General features: G+C 34.9%; 1 protein-coding gene across 1 annotated transcript in view; it reads right to left on the bottom strand.

Annotated features, from left to right (window-relative positions):
* FAF1 (Fas associated factor 1) overlaps window positions 1-24085 on the bottom strand; it is a 174469-nt gene that overhangs the window by 82837 nt on the left and 67547 nt on the right. The window contains exon 8 of the mRNA XM_050901028.1: window positions 5325-5411. Coding sequence (XP_050756985.1) covers window positions 5325-5411 — 87 coding nt within the window. The remainder of the gene's footprint in view (window positions 1-5324; window positions 5412-24085) is intronic.

The raw sequence follows: 24085 nt of genomic DNA on the forward strand, positions 1-24085 counted from the left end.
GCACATTTCCCATTTCCTTCATTTCCAGGATCTCTAACAACTGAAAAAAAACATTAAAACTGGATCACAAGAAGCAGAAGTGTGAGCAGAACATGACAAACATTTTTTTCCATCAGGACCCAGCATGGTTAAGAATGCCGAAAACTGAAAGGTTGTGGGTTTGGGGGGGGGTTCGGGGTTTGTTTGTTTTTAAATCATAGCTACTAGACTGACTTGTATTTTTAATATGATGATACAATGGGTTTTGTTCTTCAGTGTGTACTTCTTGCACTTCCATAAGACTCATTACCACACAGTGAGGGAATAAACCCTTCCCAAAAGCAACGTGATAGGTGTAGATCATTTCAATTGAATTTTTATGTTTTAAAATTGAACAATCCTAAATAAATTCTCTTATGATGAAAAAGTACAAACATAACACAGAACTGATTATCCCTGACATGGCAATTTTTACAAGAATGAAATTCATTTCAATCACTTTATCTTAATTTTTATAAATAGAAAATAGACAAGGGGGTGGGGTAAAAAAAAAAATTGTGAAGGAACAGCTGTAACCTCCCTGTTTATTCTGGGGAAAGAACATGATAATTCATCATACTTTCATCCACATAAAAACATCCAAGCAAGCCATAAGTCAAAGTCAGAAGGTTATCTAAAATAAAGACATTTAGGAACTGTTAATTAAATTACTCAGTTACTTTTCTATTTCTTAATGATGAAGAATGTATTGCTTCATAGATTACCATGAACTTCCAAGACTCGGTACTGTCTAACGATTTTCGCTACTAAATTGGGATTATAGTATAAGTGTTAAATTGAAACTTTTCCATATTCCTGAACCCACATAAGAAAACAGATTGCAAGTATTCTTCTAAGTATCTAAATTAAAAGGATCCTGCCAGATCCACTCTACCACTCTATTGCAAGCGATTGATGAGAACCACAGAAGGAAAGTAACATACAAAGTAATTAACATTACAGACAGTCCAAATTATAATTATGATATTCTTACACAGAAAAAAATAGTTGAGTATTTTCTAATGATGTATGTATTTTAATTTAAATATAATCAATTTTATACTTCCGATTAACAGGCACTTTCTCTGTCAGGACTATTCATTCTTTAGTCATATGAATTCCAGGGGGAAAATTCCAAACGATCCAGTAAATGCAGACATGGCATCCATTACAATTAAACAGCCAGTGTATGTAAACCTCACAACTTGTTTTCATATCACAATGACAGCATGCAGTAATGAACTTTCTGTTCAGAACTGTAAGACCTGAAAAGGGAAAGAAATACATACTCCCAAATACTAATTACTCAGATGCTTAATACTCAACCTCTTCAAAAATCTGGAGATCAGCCAAAAAGTGTCATAAATGGTTTGACTTTGTACCAGAACACTATTTATCAGCATTCTTAATTTCTATCTGTGCAGACGGACTGTGCTTAGTACTTAGCAACGAAATAGCTAAATGTATCAGCAGTGCTAATTAGATCATACATAAGCGTTTGAGAATTTTGATTACAACCTAGAAGTCTTTATCAAATTCAGCTAAGGAACGTCAGCCACATCTGCTACAGCCATCACAGAACTGAAGGTGGTTGTGTTCACAAGGGATGATGCAGAACCTCAACATGTTAGTGGCTACACATGTCGCATCTGAAATGTGACTCTCCAGCAGTGCAGCCGAATAACTTGTCAGTATAGACCTACTTCTGCCTAAACTAATATCCAATGGCTTATCTATACAATGAAGAAGTACAGTTACTTTTCTTGAAATGAGGATATGAGGTCTTGACCAACTGTACTGTTTAGGGAAACAAAGCGTTACCGGCAGTAGGTGGAAGGATGGATGCCGAGTTCCTCTGTATGGGATCTGTGTGCGAGGGCACAGTTACAACACAGGGCGTTTCATCTTATGTCTTTGTCTCTCTCCCCTTTCCCTGCCTCAAACCTCATCCTGAAACTTTTACATCTTTTTCATGCAGAAATATATTCCATTTTGACAAGCTCACTGTCGTTACTTATGAAGAAGCAGGCATTTCTCATTGCTATGCTGAAATGACTTAAAACAATGAACCAATTAAGAAAAAAGTTTTAGCTTAAATACCGAGAACAAAAGCAGCACAAAAGCAACCTCCCTCCTTCTTCTCATATTGGGTGTTGCTGTTCTATGCTACCAAAAATGAACAGAAACATCAGGGACAAAAACTCATCCTACTGAAATAAATCAAAAACCAGTGAACTCACGGGGGAAAAAAGTTTTCCCTCAAACATACATGTGTAAAGCTAATATCCAAAAAGTCATCCATACTTATATAAATAAAATCACAATGCTTCCAGGTAAAAACTGTAACTAAAACACCACCTACGACTGATCTCAGAGGTTTTTTTTTTAATACACACACATTTGACGGTTGCTCATTCCACTTGGCAATAGCAGCAATTACCAGTGGAAGTTTAGAAGTTCAGCCAATATAATAAAGAGAAATGGAATACATTTCAGCAATTTTAGTAAATTATTCTGGCTTGGTTCCCATTTTACAAGCTGAATAATGTTAAGGTTGTTACAAAATCCAAAATAAAAATTGAGAACAAACTGTGAATCTATTTAAATCAAATTATAATTATTTTTTTATTTTCTCGGATAATTTTCAAGACTTCGTTATATCAGTTGATGATATACACCCCAAAACAGATAAATTAAGCCTTTAATATGAAGTTTTACCTACGTAAACTTGTTTAAAAAAGAATGATTTAAAACTCATACATTTATTTTGATTGAACTTTAATGAGCAGAATAGATATAATTCATGGCGTTAAAATTATTCAGGCACAATAAAAGCTAAAAATATGTCCTTCCTGAATGGTGAAATGAGATTTCCACAGACTACGTATGTCTTGTTTCCCACAATCAAACTGTCACAGCATGAACACATTCTCCTGCGTGTGGAGGTTTTGATACCCATTTCCCTGGTGAAAGTGCGCAAAAGGATCTGAAAGAGTTATTGACAATTCATACAGTATCCCATATTTCATTAGATAGTACAAGCAGAGAACGTATCTTAACTCTGAAGGGAGATGAAGCAACAATGTTTTAAATGACTATTGACTACACTAAATTTCCTGATAATGTCAGAACACTGTAGTCTGTCAGGTTCATAAGAGACTCAAGATGATACAGGAATCCAATTATGCGAAGTCTATTTAGTTGTCCTGTTTGCTAAGCCAAAGGTTAACGAGAACTGCACTGAAAAAACCTCCTGTGGTATTACAAAGTATTTCTTATGCTGCATAACATGTAAATGAAAAAGTATTTTAATCAAGTCTTTCTTTAACTCTTTAATTGCAATGGAGTAATATACAATACAGCAAATTAAAAACTCATGACAGAAAAAGTGATTTCAAAAATTTGCCACTGAACTAAAGACATCATGACTAATTACTAAAGTAATTATTACTGAACATTTCTAATTTGCAAAGGAAAAAATGTTTAGATCACAGAACCATAGATAATCATTGCTAACATTAAATCTTTATAAACAGTAAGCTATGGCCTCTAATTTTAGACAGAAATTAATTATATTTTTGTTGGTAACACATTCAAATCTGTTTACACAGCTGACAAGACTCAGCTGCACCAGACTCGAGCAGTGAGCTTTGAGGACTCTCCTGCTTTGGAGCAGATGACTCAACATTCACCAAATTCATTAAAGATGAAAAGGGGAAAAATTCACCTGCAACAATGTCACTTGTAAAAACAGACTTAAAACAGATTTATGAGTTTTACATATGTGAGGTATCCTATTCAAAAGAAAGGGTGGGGGGGCGGAATACAGGAAAACCTAACAGCTGTGGGAAAACAGATTAGAAGTGTTGAGTTTCCAATTCTTTTTTGGGCTAATGTAAACTAATAAAATGTTAAAATGGATCCACATTTCAAAGACTGTAATTACCACATGACACCATGCTGTTATTTCAGATCTTACCTCTATTGTCTCAGATATGCTCCTGAATACATGGACATAGATTTACCCACCTCTCTCAAACTTAACTACTGTTTCTGCAAACACTACCACAGACATATTTTACAAGTATATTAGAAATTCAGACAGTCTTTGCTTTTTTTTTTTTTTGATTGGCATAAATCCTTTAACCAGAGCAAAAAAGCAGCAGTCTTATCATACAAACAGCAATTCTCCCTTTACAAGAAGAGAGTAGAAACGGACAGGAAAGTAATGCACTGAAGATAATGGTAATACATAGAGAAAGCAAATCCCAATTCCATTTTCAGTTTGTAGAATACTCAGGTTCAACCCCTAATTTAAATGAATTATTTTATAAAAATAGAAATACTTAATTTTTCTGCATTTTTCTCAGGTCACAAAATCTACATACAACATAACTACATAATTATTTCAGCCTTTTAGGTTTTTTGGAGGGGTTTGGGGTTTTTGGTTTTTTGGGGTTTTTTTGTTTTTTAGTAAAGGCGGACCTCACTAGCTGGCATTGGGAACATACTACCAGAAGAAAATTATCTGAGCAAAACTGAAAGACATGCTACAAAACACACTGTAGGGACAACCATGCAAGGAAGCAAGTCTAATATTTAATGGAATTCTGCAGTTAAGTCCCACAATTTCATGAATTTGTAGGCAATTCACAGTTAGCTGATTCTGTCACCGAGGGTTCATATTGATCTCAGCTAAGATCTCCCTCCATTTCTAAATAATGGTAATTCTAAAACCTGCAACATAAGTTTGAAAACTGAATACATATTGTACTGTACACATATTATTTACTATTTCACAATGTAATCATGCAAATGTCCATAAATTCTTACTGGTCCAGCAAGAACCAAAGTAGACACTTTACAAGGAAGTGAAGCTCTCCACCGATTTCAAGAGGATCACCTCCTGCTTAAAGCCAGACACAAGCTTAAGCATACTGGTGAACTAATGTACACTACTGAGTAAAATATCTGGATGTGTGCTCAGAATACATGTAAAAAACAGGACTTCCTTCCTGAAGTTCAATCACTACAACAGACTTCTTCAACTTCCAAAACGTTGTGCAGCTTTGCTTCAGTCTAGGAACATATCTCGTTCTCGTCTAAAACATGCACTGAATTTGATACACATGAACAATTTCCATGTGCTTCACTAATCCAGTACTTTAGTATTTGTATCTTTCAAGATAAAGCGCTGAAGTCTGTGTAATGTTAATTTACTGCATATAAGACAGTAAAAGCTATTGGGTGATTCCGATCAAAAGCTATTTGTAGGAAGAAATGAAATGAGAACCAAAGCTACTTACCAAGTCGTCTGTGGCAGAAGGAGGCCAGCCTTCCCATAACTGGTGACGGACAGGGATACTAGTTAGGTCATACACATTCCGCTTTACCTGGTAAAAAAATGAAAAAAAATCAGAACTTGCTCTAACAAAAGCAATACAGGCAAATTTCATTATTTTCATCATAATCCCAAGCTTTTTATTTTGATTTTTTCTAATTATTGTAAAACAGGTTCCTCCAACACTCAAAGATTCAGATCTGTTCCACACGTTTACACACAGTACTACTAAAAGCAATTGAACAAACTACGTTAAAGAAAAAAAAAAAACTTACAGTACAGATCTCAACAACCTATATTACATCCAGAAAAACATTCTCAAATAGATAAAAGTAAGGTTTGATACATTTTACTAGTATTTTACATGACCATTCGCTAGACAGAGTATCTGAGGAAGTCAGAAGTTCTGCATCCCGTTCCCAGCTCTAAGAAGGCTGTACAGTCTAACGCTAACAGACACAAGAACCAAGTGTTTGACACTTTAAACCAAAAGATATTAAGGCAGATGGGTAAGATCTGACTTAAAGCAAATGCCAAGACTACTCCAAAAACTGTCCTCTGATGCCTTCTTTAGCTTTTCATTTGTTCACTTGTCAACTGGAAAGAAACAACAATTAATTGTATTCTAACTTCTGCTATGAGTATTAATAAAAATTCCGTGAACTGAAAAAAATTATATATAGTTGTCAGCAGAAAAGATCTTTGAGCTAGCACCTTGCTTGCAGTCTAGTGCACTTATCCTAAGTTAACAACTTCCTCTGAACAGAAAAATAGTCAAAAAAAAAAAAATCAGGAAGAAAGCTGAAATTCGTCAACATGAGAAATACTAACATAATCCATATATTTAAAGGTTTCCTATTCAAGAAATGAATGAAAAGTAATTCTAAACTACCATTCTTAGGGAGATAATGCAATAAAACAAAGCAATCCACTATACAGACATTTTATATAATTTGACCCTACCTATTAATCAGTACTTGCCATAGCTTCTTCACAGAAGCACCGTTGAGTTTTGAATACACGGTAAGGTAATATGGTAATATAAACATATGGAATGTGCATATGTTCCCTCAAAATTTGTCACTTATTTTTAGTACAGAACGTATATGCAACGTCTGGCAGTAGATACTCATCTAAAAATGTGTTTGCATAATGAAATAGCACCAAAACTCTTTTTCTCTGGATCATCTTTAGAGAGAAATGCTGCATGGACCCTTTCTTTCAAATTTTGCACATAGTTCAAGCACATTAATACGTGGATGAAGGATACATGTGGAGACATTAAGTGGTAAAAGAACTGTTCTAATCACTGTAAATATCCTAAGGGGGGTGAAGGATGAGGCAGGGATTTCCACCATACGCTTGCTCACAAATGTTGATTTGGGCAACATTCTTCAAAAGACTCTTCATGGCACTGCTGCAGGAGTTTGCCAACAAATAAATACTACTGAGAAAATTCAGGTCATATAGAGAGTAAACATAAAGTACTGTAGTTCCAGTTCTCCAATCCTCCATTCAATTACTGTTGCTCATTCTCATTACTTGTAGTAGTAGTATCGTTATTTCATACTAATAAAGTGCCCCTTAGTAAAAACAGTGAAGAACTGCTTCACCTTTCTGGACAGATTTAATATATTGGCATGGGAATATGAATTACTAGTGTTAACTAGGCTACACAGATAATAATTTCAATACTATCAGTTTAAAGCTTTATAAATATAAATATTCTGCACAGATGAGTGGAAAACAATGGCTTCAATTTATTATCCAACAGCAAGATACATTACTTCCAACTCTGATTCTACATCTAAAGGATGAAAGTCAGACCACGTGGGTTCCTTAGCTGGACATTTCAGTATCATAACATATATTTGGGCTGGATTTTCAGCTCAGCTTTACATTCATTGTATGTTTTAGAATCATTAAGATATCTCTCCTTTTTTTGTAAAACTGGTAAATTACATGTACACCCGATAACCTTTATGTTAATATTGGTTTTGTTCAGGAGTTTTGGCAGGGAGACTGATCTGGTAACTATGTTTCAAATAAAAAAATTTACAACTATATTTTAATTAAAAAAACTAAAACAAGAACACTGGGTTTTTAAGATACAGAATACTGAAGTATTTATTAGCAATTAAAGTGGACTTCATATTAGTGCTTCTTCATATTTAAGCATGTCATCATGCTTTAAAAAAGACAAACATACCTTAATTATTAAAAACTTATTTAAATTCATTTCAAATACACATATATATGGTATATTCTGATATACATGCGCATATGTATACACACACGCACCTGTGAAAAATGGAATTACGGAAGACCAAACTCTATAGAACTTGGTATATGATCTCATTCCTACTGTTCAAAACAAACAGCCTTTCTTCACTGCTTCTTAACAAGAAGGTAGCCTGCTGTGCAGTATTCGTTTCGCAGTATCAAGGTAAAGAGATGTCATTACTCTGTACTGACCCCACAACAGCCCATCAAAATGTAACAATACTGATCTGTGATCACAAGAATACGGTTCTTGCAATTTTAGTTTTCTTGCATTAAATACCAGGATAAACTGTCCCTGTGAGATAACTATTCTCCAATTACATATCAAAAAGTCTTATTAATATTATTTTCACAATATAAAACTCTAAAATGAGCTATTTTGAAATAAAAGGTGAAACTTATTTACAGAAACGTGGGATCAATACAACTACATAATATTGTTTTCAAAAAGCCTTCAGAAGTAAAAATAAATAACTCAGAAGTCACATTCCTCAAATTCCCTTTTAATTCCAAAGTACAACAGAAGGGCATTATGAAAAAAACAGTATTTCCCTTCTTTCATTAACTCATCTGTAACTGCACTGAATTCAATAACATTCCTCTGCTATTCTAAGCTTGAAAGGCATGCTCGGGGTAAAGTGTTATGTTGGTATAAAGCACAATGCCAGACTGATGTGCTGGACAAAAGTGATCAAAGTTGAAGTAATTTTAGCCAACGCACAAGTATTCTGCTGCATTATTCTACCAGAATGACATCTGTTGAGCAACTCGTCGCAGAATAAACTAGTTGTTACAGACAGGCCTGGTCGGGTAGGGGACCATGTAAGACTTATTAGAGTAATGTTTGATTAAACAAACTGCTTGAGTTAAGATCATAACTAGATTTGGAATTCATGCCAAAGTAGTCCTCTTTCAAACAACAAGCCACAATCAATTATCTAAGATAAAATAAGCTTGCTTTTAAATAACTATTTAATTTTAGGTTTGTTTGATAATTAAAATAGTATTAAGAGAGCAGACTGCAAAAGTTTGAGAGACTAGGAATATTTACCAATTGAGAACAGAAAATCCCATTTCTTCATTAACTGACTTAATTTCAGTTTAAAGTTAAAAATTCTGTAAGGAGGAAAAAGTTCTAAAGATTCATATAAAGCAGAACTATAAACTGCTTCTTTACTAGGCCAGTGAAATAAAAACCTACAGCCATACTCTTCATGCAAGTGAAAAAAGTTAGCGTAGTAAATGGATGAAGTCGGTGTTAAGGCTTTTATTTATAAATTCACATGATATTGATAGGAGGACTGAAATCTTTATAGATTTGTGTAAAGCAAACTCTAACTTCTAGTGCCATCCACTGAGCTACATTTATTGGCAAACGTTTTGGTCCCCCACCTTTGATCAGTTCGAAATACTAATTGGTGGCATAGTCTTTGTGCAGCCCAGAATTTCTTTTCATAATGTTCAGATGCCATGGTGACTGGCACATTACTATGGCAGCCACCGTTCAGATTATAATCTCCAGAATATACAATCATTTAAAAAGAAATTAAAGGCACAACTATTTGGTTCCACAACTCAGCTGTGAACAGTATCAATACAACCATTTAAACAAACAAACAAAAAAATCCCCCAGATAATTCAGATGCAATTTTACTTGGAAAATTATGTATAATTCCTGCAGAATGCCCTGCCTTGCAGCTATACACTGATGCTGGAAAAGCACATGAAGTTTTACCTTCAGGTCATTTTCACTGCTGTTAGAAGGGAGTTAAAATATTAAACAACTTTTAATATTTTAAGAAAACCCATATGTCAAAGTAGCCAACACACTGAGAAAACCTCCCAGATACAGAGTCTTACTTTCTTATCTTTCACTGTTTTTTTTTTTAAGCAGATGAGTCTGTTGCTTTAATGGGAAGGTTAAACACAAAAGATACACCTCGTTTGTAGATATGAAGTTAATCCAACATTCAAAGCCCTTCCACATCCATATTAATACGGATAAAATGAAGCAAAATATATCACAGGGCAAGAAGTCTGTACCAGGTAATGTGATGATGACGACCCTCTGGTGGTTTCACTTGCCAGGAATAAGTAGCTATTTTTTTATTTCTGAATTAGAAAAATCTGAAATCTACCATCAAAAAAAACCCTAACATCTACAGAATTGTTAAAAAAATTAACTATTATGCTGAATCATCAAAGAACTGTCGTGCCTGAACCTGTATCTTTGAATCACAACAAATCAAAACAAAGTTTTACAGTAGTTTCCCTCAGGCTGTTTCCCGCTTATGCAGGTACAAAGTTAATTGAAATAATGTAGATAATGAACTTTTGTTAGTCTTATTATTAAATATAATTTATGCAAAGCTGTAAATTGGCTGAGATGCTAAAGACTGTTCCAGGCACATAGGCAGCATGAAAGACAGTGCAAAAATGAGTGCATGAAAGGCAGACAAAAGGAGCAATAAAGTCAGAGGACTGTGAGGAATGTGGAATGTGAGTTGGGGGACGTGGGGAAATGAGATCAGATGCAGACAGAGCAAGGTTGCATGGGGCACTGATAGTAAAGCGAGAATCCTGACTTTGACATTGCAACAGAGAAGAAGCCAAGACAAGCAAGCAAAATTTTCAGGGGACAGCAATGGTATGGATGGGGCAATGACAGAAAGAAACGCAAAGTAAGCAAAAGCATTTTGGTGAAGAAAGATGGAAAGAAATGAGGCAAAACCAGCTAAAGCAATAGTCTTCAAGATTATAGAAGAAAGCCTTTAACATCTCTGCCAGACAAAATTTCACCGACAAATAGCAGAGCATCGCAAATCTGGCAGTAATACATGGGAAGCAGGGACAGAATCTACCAAGTTTCTAAGCACAGAGAAGTGTCAAAGGTGATAAAGTGGTGAATTTGAAAGGATAATGATGTTATCAATAGTTATGAACAAAAAGATGGGTCAGATAAAAGGGTACTTTCAGTTAACTATGGACTAACAAGAACTATTAAAAATATAGAGATGTAAAACTAGAGAGAAAGAATTTCTGAATCAGCATCTCTGCTACAACCTATTGCAATTTGGTCAATAGTAACAGTAAAGACACAGGATAGAAACAGAAGCAGTTAGGAGAGAAAATGAAAAACAAAAATAAGGGATCCATATTTAAAATTTTCCCATAACAAAGAAAAAGTATTTTGCATTTTATCAGGAAAAGGCTATCAGCAGTCAATGAGAAACTGAATTTCTTAACTTTAAAAACTGATATGTGCAGTAATTTTTAGCCAGCAACCCACAAGTAGGATATATTCATATATAGCAAGTAATGTACTGTATGAACCACAACTAACATTAGCACCCAAACCAGAACTCTCAGGTCACTTCATGCAAGATTCATTTGAGGGGAATGGTATAAGTCTGCTCTACTCAGAATTTTGTTTGCCTTTTTGTATCTCCAATACACAATATAATAAACTATATGAAAACATAAAGAACGGAGATTATTTAAATCAGCAAATGTTAATTTTAGTGTAGGCTTTACTTTAGAAACAATAATGCAATTCTAAAGACGTCAAATGATAACCGGCCTCTCCTTCTAGCAGCTGACTGAAGTTTAAATTATGGAATGCTTTCAATTAGTGAATTAAGATGTCAGAATCAGGCTATTTTTAAATAACGGCATATGCTTCTCAAGCATTTCATACCACTGAAGCTCTCCAAGGAAGACTCACTCTGCTAAAATAACTATTTACATTTGCACATATACTCAATTCATTCTGTTGTAATCTAAAGGAAAAAAATACACTTCCAACCTAAACATTTAAAATCTATACTAAATGCAAAAGAACTCCTCTCCTGCCAGCCAAAAGTCAGTTGTGATTCAGCGCTTTTATGAAATACACAAGAACTTAAATGTGTGTTTTACTACAATACATTCTCTAATTAATATTTTATTTCACAGATCTTTCTTTGAATTACTATTTTTGCTTTTAATACCTCTGAAAAGATTCTGATCTGCATTTATTAAGTTTTCCCCTTTAGCAGGCTAAAGCTTTGAAACCTCTTTTCTTATTTAACACAGAATAAAAATCCATTAAATTCTAACATAATTGGTTTTAATTCATTGTCTGAAATACATTACTTGCTTATTCTATCATGGTAAGTAAAATTGAAACAAATAAAAGCACCAAAACTTGTCTATCTCCTGAAAGTAGTATTCTCTTCCCTCTAATTAGGACTGTTTCATTTCCAAATTAAAAACAATATGCAATTTCAAACCTTCCTAAAGGACCCTAAGAGAACCTGAATGTCGATTGTACGTCAGCCACATACAAAGCAGGATTCATCAGCAAGTTACAACACAAAAAAATCAGTAGAAAATCTTCTGCTAAGTTTTCGTGTACTAGTTTCTTGCAATTAAACACATTTTATGTACAGAAAAGCCACTAATGCATCCAACTTTCACTTTAGAGTGTATTGAACAGTGTTCGAACCAAAATAAATCCAGTTTACTGTTAAAAATGGGTTGTATTGTATTGTAGTACTCAGTAAATATTGTGCCAATATCTTCATTAGAAAGCTCGTTGACTTCATTATGTAACCATTCAAATTAACTTAGGCCTGGAAAATAATGTGTGATTTTTGTGACACTTTGCTGATAGGAGTTCAAACAAAGAAGATGAAGTCACATTAAACACTAAGCAAAAACAAGCAAATACATTTTTTGATGTTTCCAATTCTTTAATTTCAATATCTAGAAAAGAGATTGAAGTACATGAATTTTGCCTCTCATCGTTGGAAAGGTGGAGTAAGAACTTCATATATCTAGGGATTAAATGAATACTTTAACATAAATAATCCATACTATTTCCAATTTGAGTGATGAGGCAAGGAGAAACAGGTAACTCCTAAGAAAGATTAAGTGGCTGAATAAGTAAATGCAAAGTTAATGTATTGTTTTGCTATTATGTATTTTAAAATGGGAAAGGGAGGAAAATTTTCAGGAGAAAGAATCTGTAAACAGACAATAAACTTAACAGAGAGATGATTCACCATAATATTTTACTAAAAACCATCTCATTTAGGAAAATAAGATACTAGATATGAGGACAGTCTCACCAGTACTGCTTCCAGAAAGGCATATGGATTCTTTACTCCCCAACTAAGCAGTTTCAGCCTCATTCACCCAGATTTATATCCATCATAGCGAGTCATCAAACAAAATCCAAACCAAAAATGTTAATTCCATTTTACTGATGTAAATTCTTCAGGACCACAGATAGTCCTAATTACTTACATGAAATACTATTGGCAAACTTTAAATGTCCTAAATTCAAAAAATAAACCTTTTTTTTCCTAAGCTAGTTGGCTATGGTCGACTTGGCTATGGCTAGTTGGTCTACTTGTTCTACAGTTGAGAGAAAGACCTTCAGAGACACTACCTACTCACTTCATAACCTCATTGAGCAACTCTATTTCTGAGCTGTGACACTTATTCAAATAATTTAGAAATTCTTCTTAACTAGAAGCTGTTATCAGAAGCCCATCCAGTTTAGGAATCACCAGATTGATTTAAAAATTCATCAAATGTATGACATTTAAAATTCATTACATTTTGTAAATGCTTGTAAAGAAGCATTCGGCAGTTTCCTTTCACCAACAGAAATAACATTGTGAATAAATTACTTTCATAGATTTCACAGTTATTAATACTTCATTATCCTCTATTTCATTCGTTGGACCTCGTATTTTAAACCTTTTAAACCAACCCTTCTTGGATGTCATTTGACCTTCTTTTAATGGATCTGTGCCAAGTTAGTATCTTAACACCATAACCTACAATAAAATGATCCACTGGGTAATACTAGTATATTTTTGCGGTTAAAACCTGCAAATTTTGAAACAGAAAATAAAAGCAAGGCTTCAACTAAACTTTACTGAATCTTTTGACATGTAAACTCCTGACTGCCTCATGCAATATATTTCTATACCTACAATATAATCTGAAAGATGGATGTTCCAAGCACATGAGATGTTCCCTCAAAGATTTAGCAAGATATTTTCCCAGCCTCAGCCTCCTGCACAGACAAGGTTTGAGAATTAATCTAAGCTCTCTTCAAGCTACCAGATACTACTTCTTGCCACTGCTTTGGATCTGGCCTTTTCCTGGGCTGCAGCAAGAGGCAAATGTTAAGTATATTCACTATATTATTCACTATATTCAAATTCTATATACAACTGTTTCACTGTCTTTAAAATGTTGTTTTACTTCTCAATGCCTCAGTTTTCTGCCAGTATACATGCACATTTTAATTCTGTGGAATAAAGAAACCTCTTTGCTGATCTCCATCTTTAAATACCTAAAATTAGCTATCTTTCTAGAAGAGCGTTACTGCTAAACACAAGTTGCAATCTTCTGAACTTGATGCAGAAGTTACTGATTGCTGCTATATGGCCTGCACTGCGCAAAGGTTCAGCCTACATAATTATTATTATTCATTGCTTGTAGTGCCTAGGAGACCTAATTGTGATAATCCCCTCTGAACTTAAAACCGTATGACCCTTTGAATTTTTTAATAGAAGGTTAAAAGAAGAAACAAATTCCTATAGAAGAAGAAGGGAAAACACATTCTTAAGAAATTGAGGCAAGAGACACAAGCGTATTAAAAAAAAAAACAGAAAAAAAAACATTTTAGCGGCACACAAGCATGAAGTTGAAATAGGGTATGAAAGAATTAGAGTGTGAGCTAGCTGTGACATTAAAGATTGAAAGAAAGATGTGATTAGGGTTAAAAGAGATCAAACAATAAAGACTTATTGCCAAAACAATTTTACGAATTTATTTGAAAATGCCTTAAAGACTTCTACGAACAAAATAAAACTGATGATAATACTTGAAGTTTTTTGTTTGTTTGTTCTACATATAGTGCACTGACACAGAAAAGATACATTTTGAAGTCCTAGTTTGTTTTTCCATTCAGTAGGAATGGTCATTTGAGAAAATATACCTATTAGTAACCTAAATGAAAAAGCACTGCTCTGTGGAAACTTTTAACTGACCTTTATGCACATTATGGAAGAAAACAGGCAACTGCTACTAAGTCATCTATCACCAGATCACTATCAAGAGGCAACTACTCTTTTGACAAAGTACTCAATTGCAATATAAAGGGTAAATACAGTTTCTAATATTGTTTCCCCAAGGCAGGATATTTATTTGCTGTAAAAAACAGGAAAGTTACCAAAACAGATTGTTAATGCTACTGTCCCAATTCCAGCTGCTTTTATGTCCTAAAATGTTGATAAATTGCCAAACATCAGGTATTTTATTTCCACTAAAAATTAACATTTTAAGACCCCTTTAAAAATAGTTGGACAAACTCTGGAGGCCAATACTCATGCAAGATCCTGCATCTGGCAGGAAAAATAAGACCTTAGTTTCACTATAGAAAATGTTACTTCTGGTTACCACCTTCCAGAAGATTTCAGAGTGCTTCACAAAGCATGGTAGGAAAATTATGTGAAGTCTAGAGGGTTATTTTGGACTCTGCTGCAGCAGTGTACAAGGCTGTAACAGAGCTGAAGCTAGACAGATATAATAAAGAATATACAAGCTGAATTAGGATATGTCTAGGAAGAAGCCATGAAAGACTGATAAGAAAAACACTGCAAATTAGAAAAGCATAATTATTAAGATCAGTTCTATGATCTTTGGAGCTAAAAAAAGCCATATGAAAACCACTAGTTGAAACAGCTGGCCTACTAAATGCAACAGAAGACAGCACCAGGGTAACAGTTTGTATTTGGGCTAACCTGATGAAAGAGATCATCGGGAGTCAAGGGACAAGCAATTTCATATGGATTGCATCCTCAGCAGACTTAATAGATAATCCTAATAAATTATCTCAGTGATTAAATTGGTAACTTGGAGAAAAATATACCTTGACACTTACTATTCATGAAGTTAAGGACATGACCGAGAGCAGTAACTTTGATCCAAGCTATTTAAAATTGGTATGAAAACATAATTTAAACTACTAAACACACTTTCTGTGCATCCCAACATCTCTCAGACTTACCAGAAGCTACTGTCACTACTGGGTAATGGTAAAATATGAACAGAGGCTGGGAAGTAAGAAAAAAATCTACAGGCTTGATCCCAGCTTGTTCATATCACATGTGCATATATTCAGACTACTGCACAAACAAGTGTAATTTTGCAGCTCCTGTCTTTCAATCTGTTCCACTTCCTTTGTCAGGAATCAGTGTGTGAACTCTTCAGCAAAAATCTGTATTATACTTTCCTGTATCTTGTATTGGCTGTGTTGTTTCCTTTTTAAGGAACTAGATGTCTTAATGAGTTACAGCATAGTGAATATTTTGGATATAGTTAGGTGTCCACTCATAAGGACCTTAAAGATTATTTCTAGGGTTTGAATTACCACTCGAAGTGAAAGAGATAGTCGATATGATTCTTTCAGTGGAAAGTAGATCTGTTACATTTTCACAGCTGTCATGTTCTGAACAAAAGAAAAATTTAGACAAATTTATTTGAAGACAAACACCCTCATCTTCATTTCAAAAGAAACTGGTTTGCAACAGCCTAAGCATGATAAATACATGTACTGGTCTTTCATCACTCCCCTACTTGTGCATTTTCATGGGTTTCAAAAGTAATCAGTCATATCAATGAATGGTAAAATAAATGGTCATTTTAGGAACTAATAAGGAGATGAATGGAAGTTAGATTTCCCATTCGTACTGCATTTAATTAAAGAGCAACATTTGTATTCATACTAAAAAAAAAAAAAACACCTTTCTCTCTTCCAAATTTCTTTTCATTTTGGTCCAATGAGAGAATAAATCCTACTGCCCCTTGCAAATCTCAGATTATGATACGAAGACACATGCTCCTTAACATATTTTATTGACAGACAGTATCTTCCTCCATTCCTACCCAAACATGTTTCAGAATAAGAACTGATTGTTTCAAAGTCTCAGAAAACGCATAAACCACATGTGCTTCAGAGACAATCCTTATTTTAAGTGATAAGCCTACCAATTTTGGTTTAAGAAACAGAACATCACAAAATCAGTATTTTGTCATGTGTTTTTTCCTTGTCTCTAGGCAATCGATAAAACACTCGTTTATGACAGCATATTTTATTGCTACTAAACACAATATAAAATCTATTCAAATTTTTGTAAGTGGTCAATAATTAGAAAATATTTGCAAATTTAGACATTATATGAAAAAGCAGTTCAATCTATGAATTTTGTGAAGCAAAGTACCACAGTTGTGCAGAGAGTTGTGCAGTACTTTCATGTAGAGAAATCCTCCAAAACCTCTAACCTCAATGTTTTAATTCTCTCTTCCCACCACTTTTACACTTAAAGATCACAGCAAGCCTGCTGCTTAGTGAAGAGAGATGGGTAGGCTCTCTCTACAGTCCTTTTATTCCCAGTGCCAGCCAACAAGATGCATCTAAAAAGGAAGATGAGCCACAGATCTGAAAGGTCTTGCACATTATATTAATTTCACCAATACTGTACCGTTGCAACAACAAGACAAAGCTATTAGTGTGACCTGCATTGCACCTTCCAGTGTAGCTTGCAATCCCATTTGTAACTCAAAGGAAAAATTATGTGCAAAGTGCATTTTCTCTAAAGACTTGCTGGTATCTTCACCACACAAAAGAGAACATGGGTTACCCAGAAACCCATCAATAACTCAACTGTTGACTTGCTTGGTTCACCAAGGTTGTTGGTATCAGGTAGTCGGCAGACACTTACATGTGAGAACTCAGTATGAACTCAACGCTAAAGTAAACTGTGATATCTTTCTTAGTCACTGTAAGTATGAATTTAATAAATTATTTTATGTGGTTGAGTTTGAATAGATATTCTATTATTTTCAATTCAAGTTAAAATAAATTATAAAACAAGGTTTAGTGAGCTGTTAGTCAACTTTCTACTAACAAAAACATTTCTTGGTACTTCCTCCATTTCATTTTCATGTCTACCAAATCACCACTTCTTTTGGGGTTTTTCTTTACATCAACAATATTCAAAAAGAATCTGAAATTCATTTCTGCTTTAACCAAGGAATGGCTGTTAGTTTCACAATGGAAAAGAAAATTATGCAGACAATCTGCACAGTGTATTTTAAGAATGTCAACATACACACATCAATTATAAATATAGTTACTAATATTGCTACATTTAAGGTATATGCATATAAGGTGCCCAATTATACTATTAACAAGCAGCTCTCCTATATACATATACATTTTTAAAAAGAGAATTCAGTCTATTTAACAATTCACTAACAAAGCTATTCCTTAGCTCATCCCTGCCATAACCTGCTCTATTCAGAAACATATGGGAAAAGACATTAAATAACCAGTGAAAACCATGGACTTCTGGTATTAGTGCTACACATTGCATACCCCTATTCATTATTCCACCTCCCTTGTTTAATCTATCATTAAGACTCAGTGACCCTACACTAAATTTAAAGCAGATCCTTCCTTCCTCCCATGCCTAAATTCACATACTTTTCTAGTTGGGGATGCCCTCGAGTATTAGCCACTCTACAGGGTTTCTCTAATCTCAGCTCTGAACTATGTTGTGCTATAGAAGCAAGAAATTGCTGGTTTACATCTTTAACTATGGAATCTTCCACCAAAAAAAACCCCTCATTTACTTAATAAGATAGAGAAAAATCTTTCATTTAGAACATACTTAACATGTACAAAAAAATTATATATTTCCCTCTATATGATATAGAATAAAAGTTAAAAAGTAGATTATTTTAAAGAACTGCTTCCCTGTACTTGTGTCCCAAACACAATTTCATTGGAAACAACTTTAAAGCTTTCAGAACTTTATTGTCACATCTTATAAGAGCTAGATCTTTATTTGCATTCAAAGTCAATATGAAATAGGTTTCTAATAAACAAACAAAAAAATTAAGAAAAGATGATGACAAAAAAATCAGATATTAGATTTGCTTTTGTTTTTTGACATAGGAACTAAAAATATAGAAAAAATATGAAGACCTCTACCTCTCTCATTTCTTTTTATTGACACAGATTGCACTTTACCAGCAGTGGCAGTACAGGTGAAAATATATTAAGAGTTTTCTGAATAAGGGACAAGAATCATTATCGTTAACATCTGTCCATATTTGTCAACTATACCCCTGTCTTCCTCTTCCGTGATAAGGTGAAAATTGATCATCATCAGGATTTTAAAAACTTAAAGACAGTAAGACTGAGTGAAGCAGAGATGAAATTCTGTTGAGTTAACAAAAGGAATCGGGCAAAGGTGCAATCCGAATACAGGTTTTTATCTTTACTAAAAGAAGTCATACAATTTTGTTTAGGTTTCATGAATAATACTATTTTTAGTGTATTTGTTTAAACACATTTCCTCAAAAAATAGAATAGAGTTGAAAAGAAGAGCTGCAACCCGACCAAAAACCCCAATCTGCATTCTCTCTGGTTCTTATTTCTTTGATTTCTTTAGGTCTTTCCCCAAGTAAGTCAGCATTTGAACTAGTGGTAGGTGTACGTGAGTCGTACATATTTGTAGAATACAAAAACATGATGGGGAAAGCAAATTAGTAAGGTTCAAGTTGTCAAAATCACATTTTTCTACATGCAGGCTATAAAGGGTTATTTCCAACTCCAGTTCTCTATTAGAAGTTATCAGGTAACAGAAAAATATTAGGAACAATTAAAATAAACACACTAAGCTGAGAGCAACACTGGAAAACTTGAAGTCCAAGTTCTACGCAGGTGCAGACACAGGAAGATGAAAGGAAAATGTTACCAGAGAATGAGAAAAACTAATAAATGTGAACTCTATAATATAAACTGGTACATAGAACAATTTGGAGATAAAAATGATCTGGAAGCCTCTCCAATGAGGAAGTTTTCTTTATAAGCAGCAATCCTTTTATGAAGAAAAGAAGTCCTGTTTTGCTGAACCTAACCTTTTTATCAAAGGCATACTGGCACACTCCTGCCAAAAACTGCTTCACATGCTTGAATTGCATTTATGACAGAAAAGCTGACAAAAAAAAGTCACCAAAGCTGTCTAGAAAAGAGCATTTTTCATAAGGAGGAAACCTTATGAGAAAAGTTCACAACTTCATTTTAAGTTTTTCAGGATGGGGGATGAGTCCATGCGTTCTTACTCCCTGCTAATTTCTAGGTTATTCAAATGAAACTGCTATCAGGAAGCATGTTTTGACTGGGAATATAACCGACAAACCTCTCAGGACTTGTGCGAGAGAGCAACAAATGGCCAAAATCTAAAAAAATGCTAAGACCATTTTTACTAACTTGTAAGGCAGAATTTTCAGGAAGTTGGATAACTTAGTATTCACAAAAATATACATGCTAAGGCCCCAGTTCTGCAACTCATAGTTCAGGCGTTCTTCCTGAACTGGACTAGCTTCCAGAATTGGACTGGTTAAATTAAAAACGTAAGTAGTCCACAATACCGAAATCATATTTCCCTTTAAAATTCCAAAATTTTAAAAGAAAACTACATTATCTTGGTTCTACTAAGAGGAGTGCACAACTGAGTCTCTCTGAATGCAACAAGAATTTATCCACTGTATCTTCAACGGTGGCCACCTTAAAGAATTGTCTAGCTCAAGTAACCCAGAAACCACACACTGCTGAAATCACAAAGCTGCTTCACGAAGGCAGGGGTCAATATTTCTTGAATATACAACTAAGTGCAATTTCATTAGTGTTTGACCAAAACACTACAGGGAGTTACCTCTTCTGTAGATTTCAATCTTTACAAAGCTTACCATTCATATGCTGCAGAGCAACAACAGAAAATTGAATGACCACTTCAGAAAAAGAGCTAATATGAAGCTATTCTGACCATTTTCACTATTCTACTGTGCAAACTTGTCATCTCACTAAAACAGAAACATTTGAATAAAGGTTAACTTAATTATTTAAACATACATATTATCTTCTCTGCGTTTTTCAGTCTTAGCTCGACATGCAACTCTTGTAACTATTAAATAAGCAGTGAATGCTATTCCATTTAATGAAAAATATTACTTAAATTGCAGGTTATTAAAAACTCAGCTACTCATTTCCCCAAAAATACCTCCAATGCCGCACAGAATTAACAGAGTTCCTATCAGAATTACTTTTTCTCTAAAATAAAACTAGAAACTATGTATTACAACACAATACTCACAGATAACAAATATTAAGATCAGAAAAGATCTATTCAGCTCAAATTAACACATTTCTATAAATCAAAGCAAAATTTATTCTCACTTTCGTTCCTGTTACAGAATTATCACCTCAATAGCCAATAAAAAGAAAGATTTAATGAGGTATTTCAGTATCTCCCAAAGAAATATTTTCAGCTCTGTTTTTCTTTTAAGTGCTTGAAAGGAAAAAAGTAATGAATTGCTCCTGTGCAGTCTTTTTTATTATTCTGTTATAACAACAAGAGAGTTACACCAAGTCTTTATTTTTCACATACTTCAAAATATTTTTTTATCTCACTGCAACAATGGCAAAGGAAACCTCTGACCAGAAAGGACAGTTATTTAACAGCAACAGAGAAGTTCTGCTTTGAGCAGTAACCTTCCTTGTTTCTATTAATGGGTAATGGGCTGAGATGACAAAGACTTATTGGGTAGCTAAGAGATATCTGAGAGCTCTGCACTCTAAGATCCAGGAAACAATCCAATATCCCTTGGGAATAAGTTTCCATGAGAGACAAGGATCTAGACTTCTACCAAAAACCACGTCATTCAGCTATATCTTGTTGTGTCTCCTGGACTAGTTCTACCTATTAGGATGAACATCCACTACTGGAGACAAGCAAGCACCCTCTAACCCTGAAAGCATCCACATACATCATGGGGTCCATGGATTTGAGATGGGGTAGACAAATCTGTTACAGTCCAGCAAGAACAAGCCGGAAACTTGAAGAAAGGACTGGGAGATTTTGCTGGTCATTCATCGGCAGAGAGAGTAAGCCCTGGATCTAAAATTGTTTTAAACGGGACAGTGAAATCATAATCACCTCTTTCATGATCTACGTGAGAACACTTATAAGAAAATTAATTAGAGGCACATCCAACGGATCAAGAATGTATATAACAGGCAGGCTAAAGAGATGTAAGGTCTGGAATACATTCATCAGCACTTTTTTTGTTGTTTCTGGAACCAAAAGATCAGCCTTGAGTAACCACAACCTGGAAAGTTTTGAGGATATCCTCCAAGGTCTCGTTTGTCAGACATGTTCCACATCAATTGGGCACATGATCTTTGGGCACTCAAACAGATGCACCAGAAAGGAATGGGCCTTTCTGAAAGACCAAATGCTTTCTAAGAGAAAAGTGAAGTCTCTGAACATCCCTGTCAACGTGTGATCATCATCGTGACAATGGGGTACGTGAGGCTTCAGCATACACACTATCAACAGCAGCTGAAAAACATTCTATAAAGAGCTTGTGATCCTGCCTGGGCAAGTGAGCTGTCACCCACCAATCATCAGAAAAGGGACAGAAAGCCACCTACCCCGTCACATGGATGGCGTGACTGCTGACAATAAATTTGGTGAATTTATATTGTAGCTTTGTGTTTCTATGTAACACATGCATGAATAGCAGTCCTGACATAATCAGAGTCAAAGACAGTTCTTGGGCAAGAAATGAGCTGCAATGTACAGACAGGATCTGGCACAGACTGACCTCCTTGAGCAGTGAAACCAGCTCAGTAACAACAAAACTCTCCACATGAATGCGAAAATAAAGGCATTCAGACACCCTATTTTAAAGGTAAGTATTCTCATCTTGTATTCATTTTAGATGTTTGGAATAGTTTCTGTAAAATCCTCTTCCCTTGAAATAAGAGGCCATTATTAAAGCCCAATGGATTAGAAGACCTAGAAAAGGCTTGCCCGCAGATATCTTGTGAAAACAAATTCCTGAAAAGCAGCAGGAGAAAAGGTTGCAGGGATGGCAGAAAGCCAACAAAAAGCTAAGAGCTGCTGGTAATGGTGTCACAGAGACAGGCATTTTAAATTGTAATTCTAGACCAGAAGAAATGTGTGTAATCTGTCACCAAAGCTATGGAGAAAACGGACAGGTCAGATTGAAGGGGAAATAAGTCACTCCTTTCCAAAATCTTCAAAACTGTTTTGAAAGTAGAGATTGAGATACGAGCTATTGAATATAGGTCCATCTATGGTGGCTTTGCCAATGATGATACCCTGAGGACTCTATCATGGTTTGCAAGGAAGCCGTGGGAGCAGGAAGTCATTCAAAGGCGTCTGCAGTTCATTCTGCTGCCTATCTTTGACCTTGTTGCAGACTCTGAAAGCATGGAATCAATCTATACTTGAAGAAATATCCTCAGTTACTTACTGAAATTCAAAAGATCATTTGCATAAGTGACAAAAAAAGATCCTGTTTCTAGACTTTGGTATACAGGTAATGTCAGAAAAACAGGAAGCTTCTGTTCATATCACCACCTCTTCAAGAGTGATATTCCAGATCTGATCCTTAGAAATAGGTCACTAAAGATTAGAATCTGGGATGGAGATTTTGAGGATACGCTAAAGTCATGTTATCTTAAAAATTACTTACAAATGCACATCAGACATTAGCCTTGGGAAAGATGTAAATTTAATCTGTAAGAAAGCTCCAATATCACGCAAATGAACAAGCTGAACAGTAGAAATTACATCCTTACATTTTTGTTTTTCAGTATCTGTTTCTGACTCAGAAGATCTTAAGATATGTTTACTGTGCAGGGACAGAGAAGGATAGAAAAGCACATTTCAGAATAAAAACTGTGTAGAAATACTTGCAAATTAAATGCCTCTTTTTACTTTCATCAGAGCTTTCCTTTTAAAAAAGAATCAATAAAGCTTCACAAGAGTAAACTGTGTGCGGTTGTTCTTCCTGCATCAACATCAGTGCCAATTAAATTCTGAACCCTAAATCTTTATTGTTTCCTACTAGCTGCTAACCAGAACGAACACCGTGATTTTCTGAGATCCCAGGCTGAGACTTGCTGTAGCATCAGTTAGAAAAAATATTCTTGTTTTGACTTGTCTGCTGGGTAAACTTGACATTGAAGCTACATGGTGGAAAATAAATACATAATACCAAGATGTTAATTTTACAGAAACACTTAACTTTTGTGACCACAATTAACACTCAGGGGAAGAAAAAGCCATTGACAGGTCTGCCTGGCTCCCGCTTCTGCGCTGCTTCTCAGGCTCCCTTTCTGAGCGGCGGCTCGGCTCCTGCAGAAGCCAGGCTGCCGGTGACCCCAGGGGCTGCCTTCAAAGCAGCACATGGGGAGGAAGAGGGGAGCAGGATGACAGGGAGTTAAATACAGCTATAAAATGACATTGACTCCCAGCTAGGATCCAAAACAGAAGTCTA

This window comes from Gymnogyps californianus, chromosome 8 (genome assembly GCF_018139145.2).
Source record: "Gymnogyps californianus isolate 813 chromosome 8, ASM1813914v2, whole genome shotgun sequence".
NCBI classification, from domain to species: domain Eukaryota; kingdom Metazoa; phylum Chordata; class Aves; order Accipitriformes; family Cathartidae; genus Gymnogyps; species Gymnogyps californianus.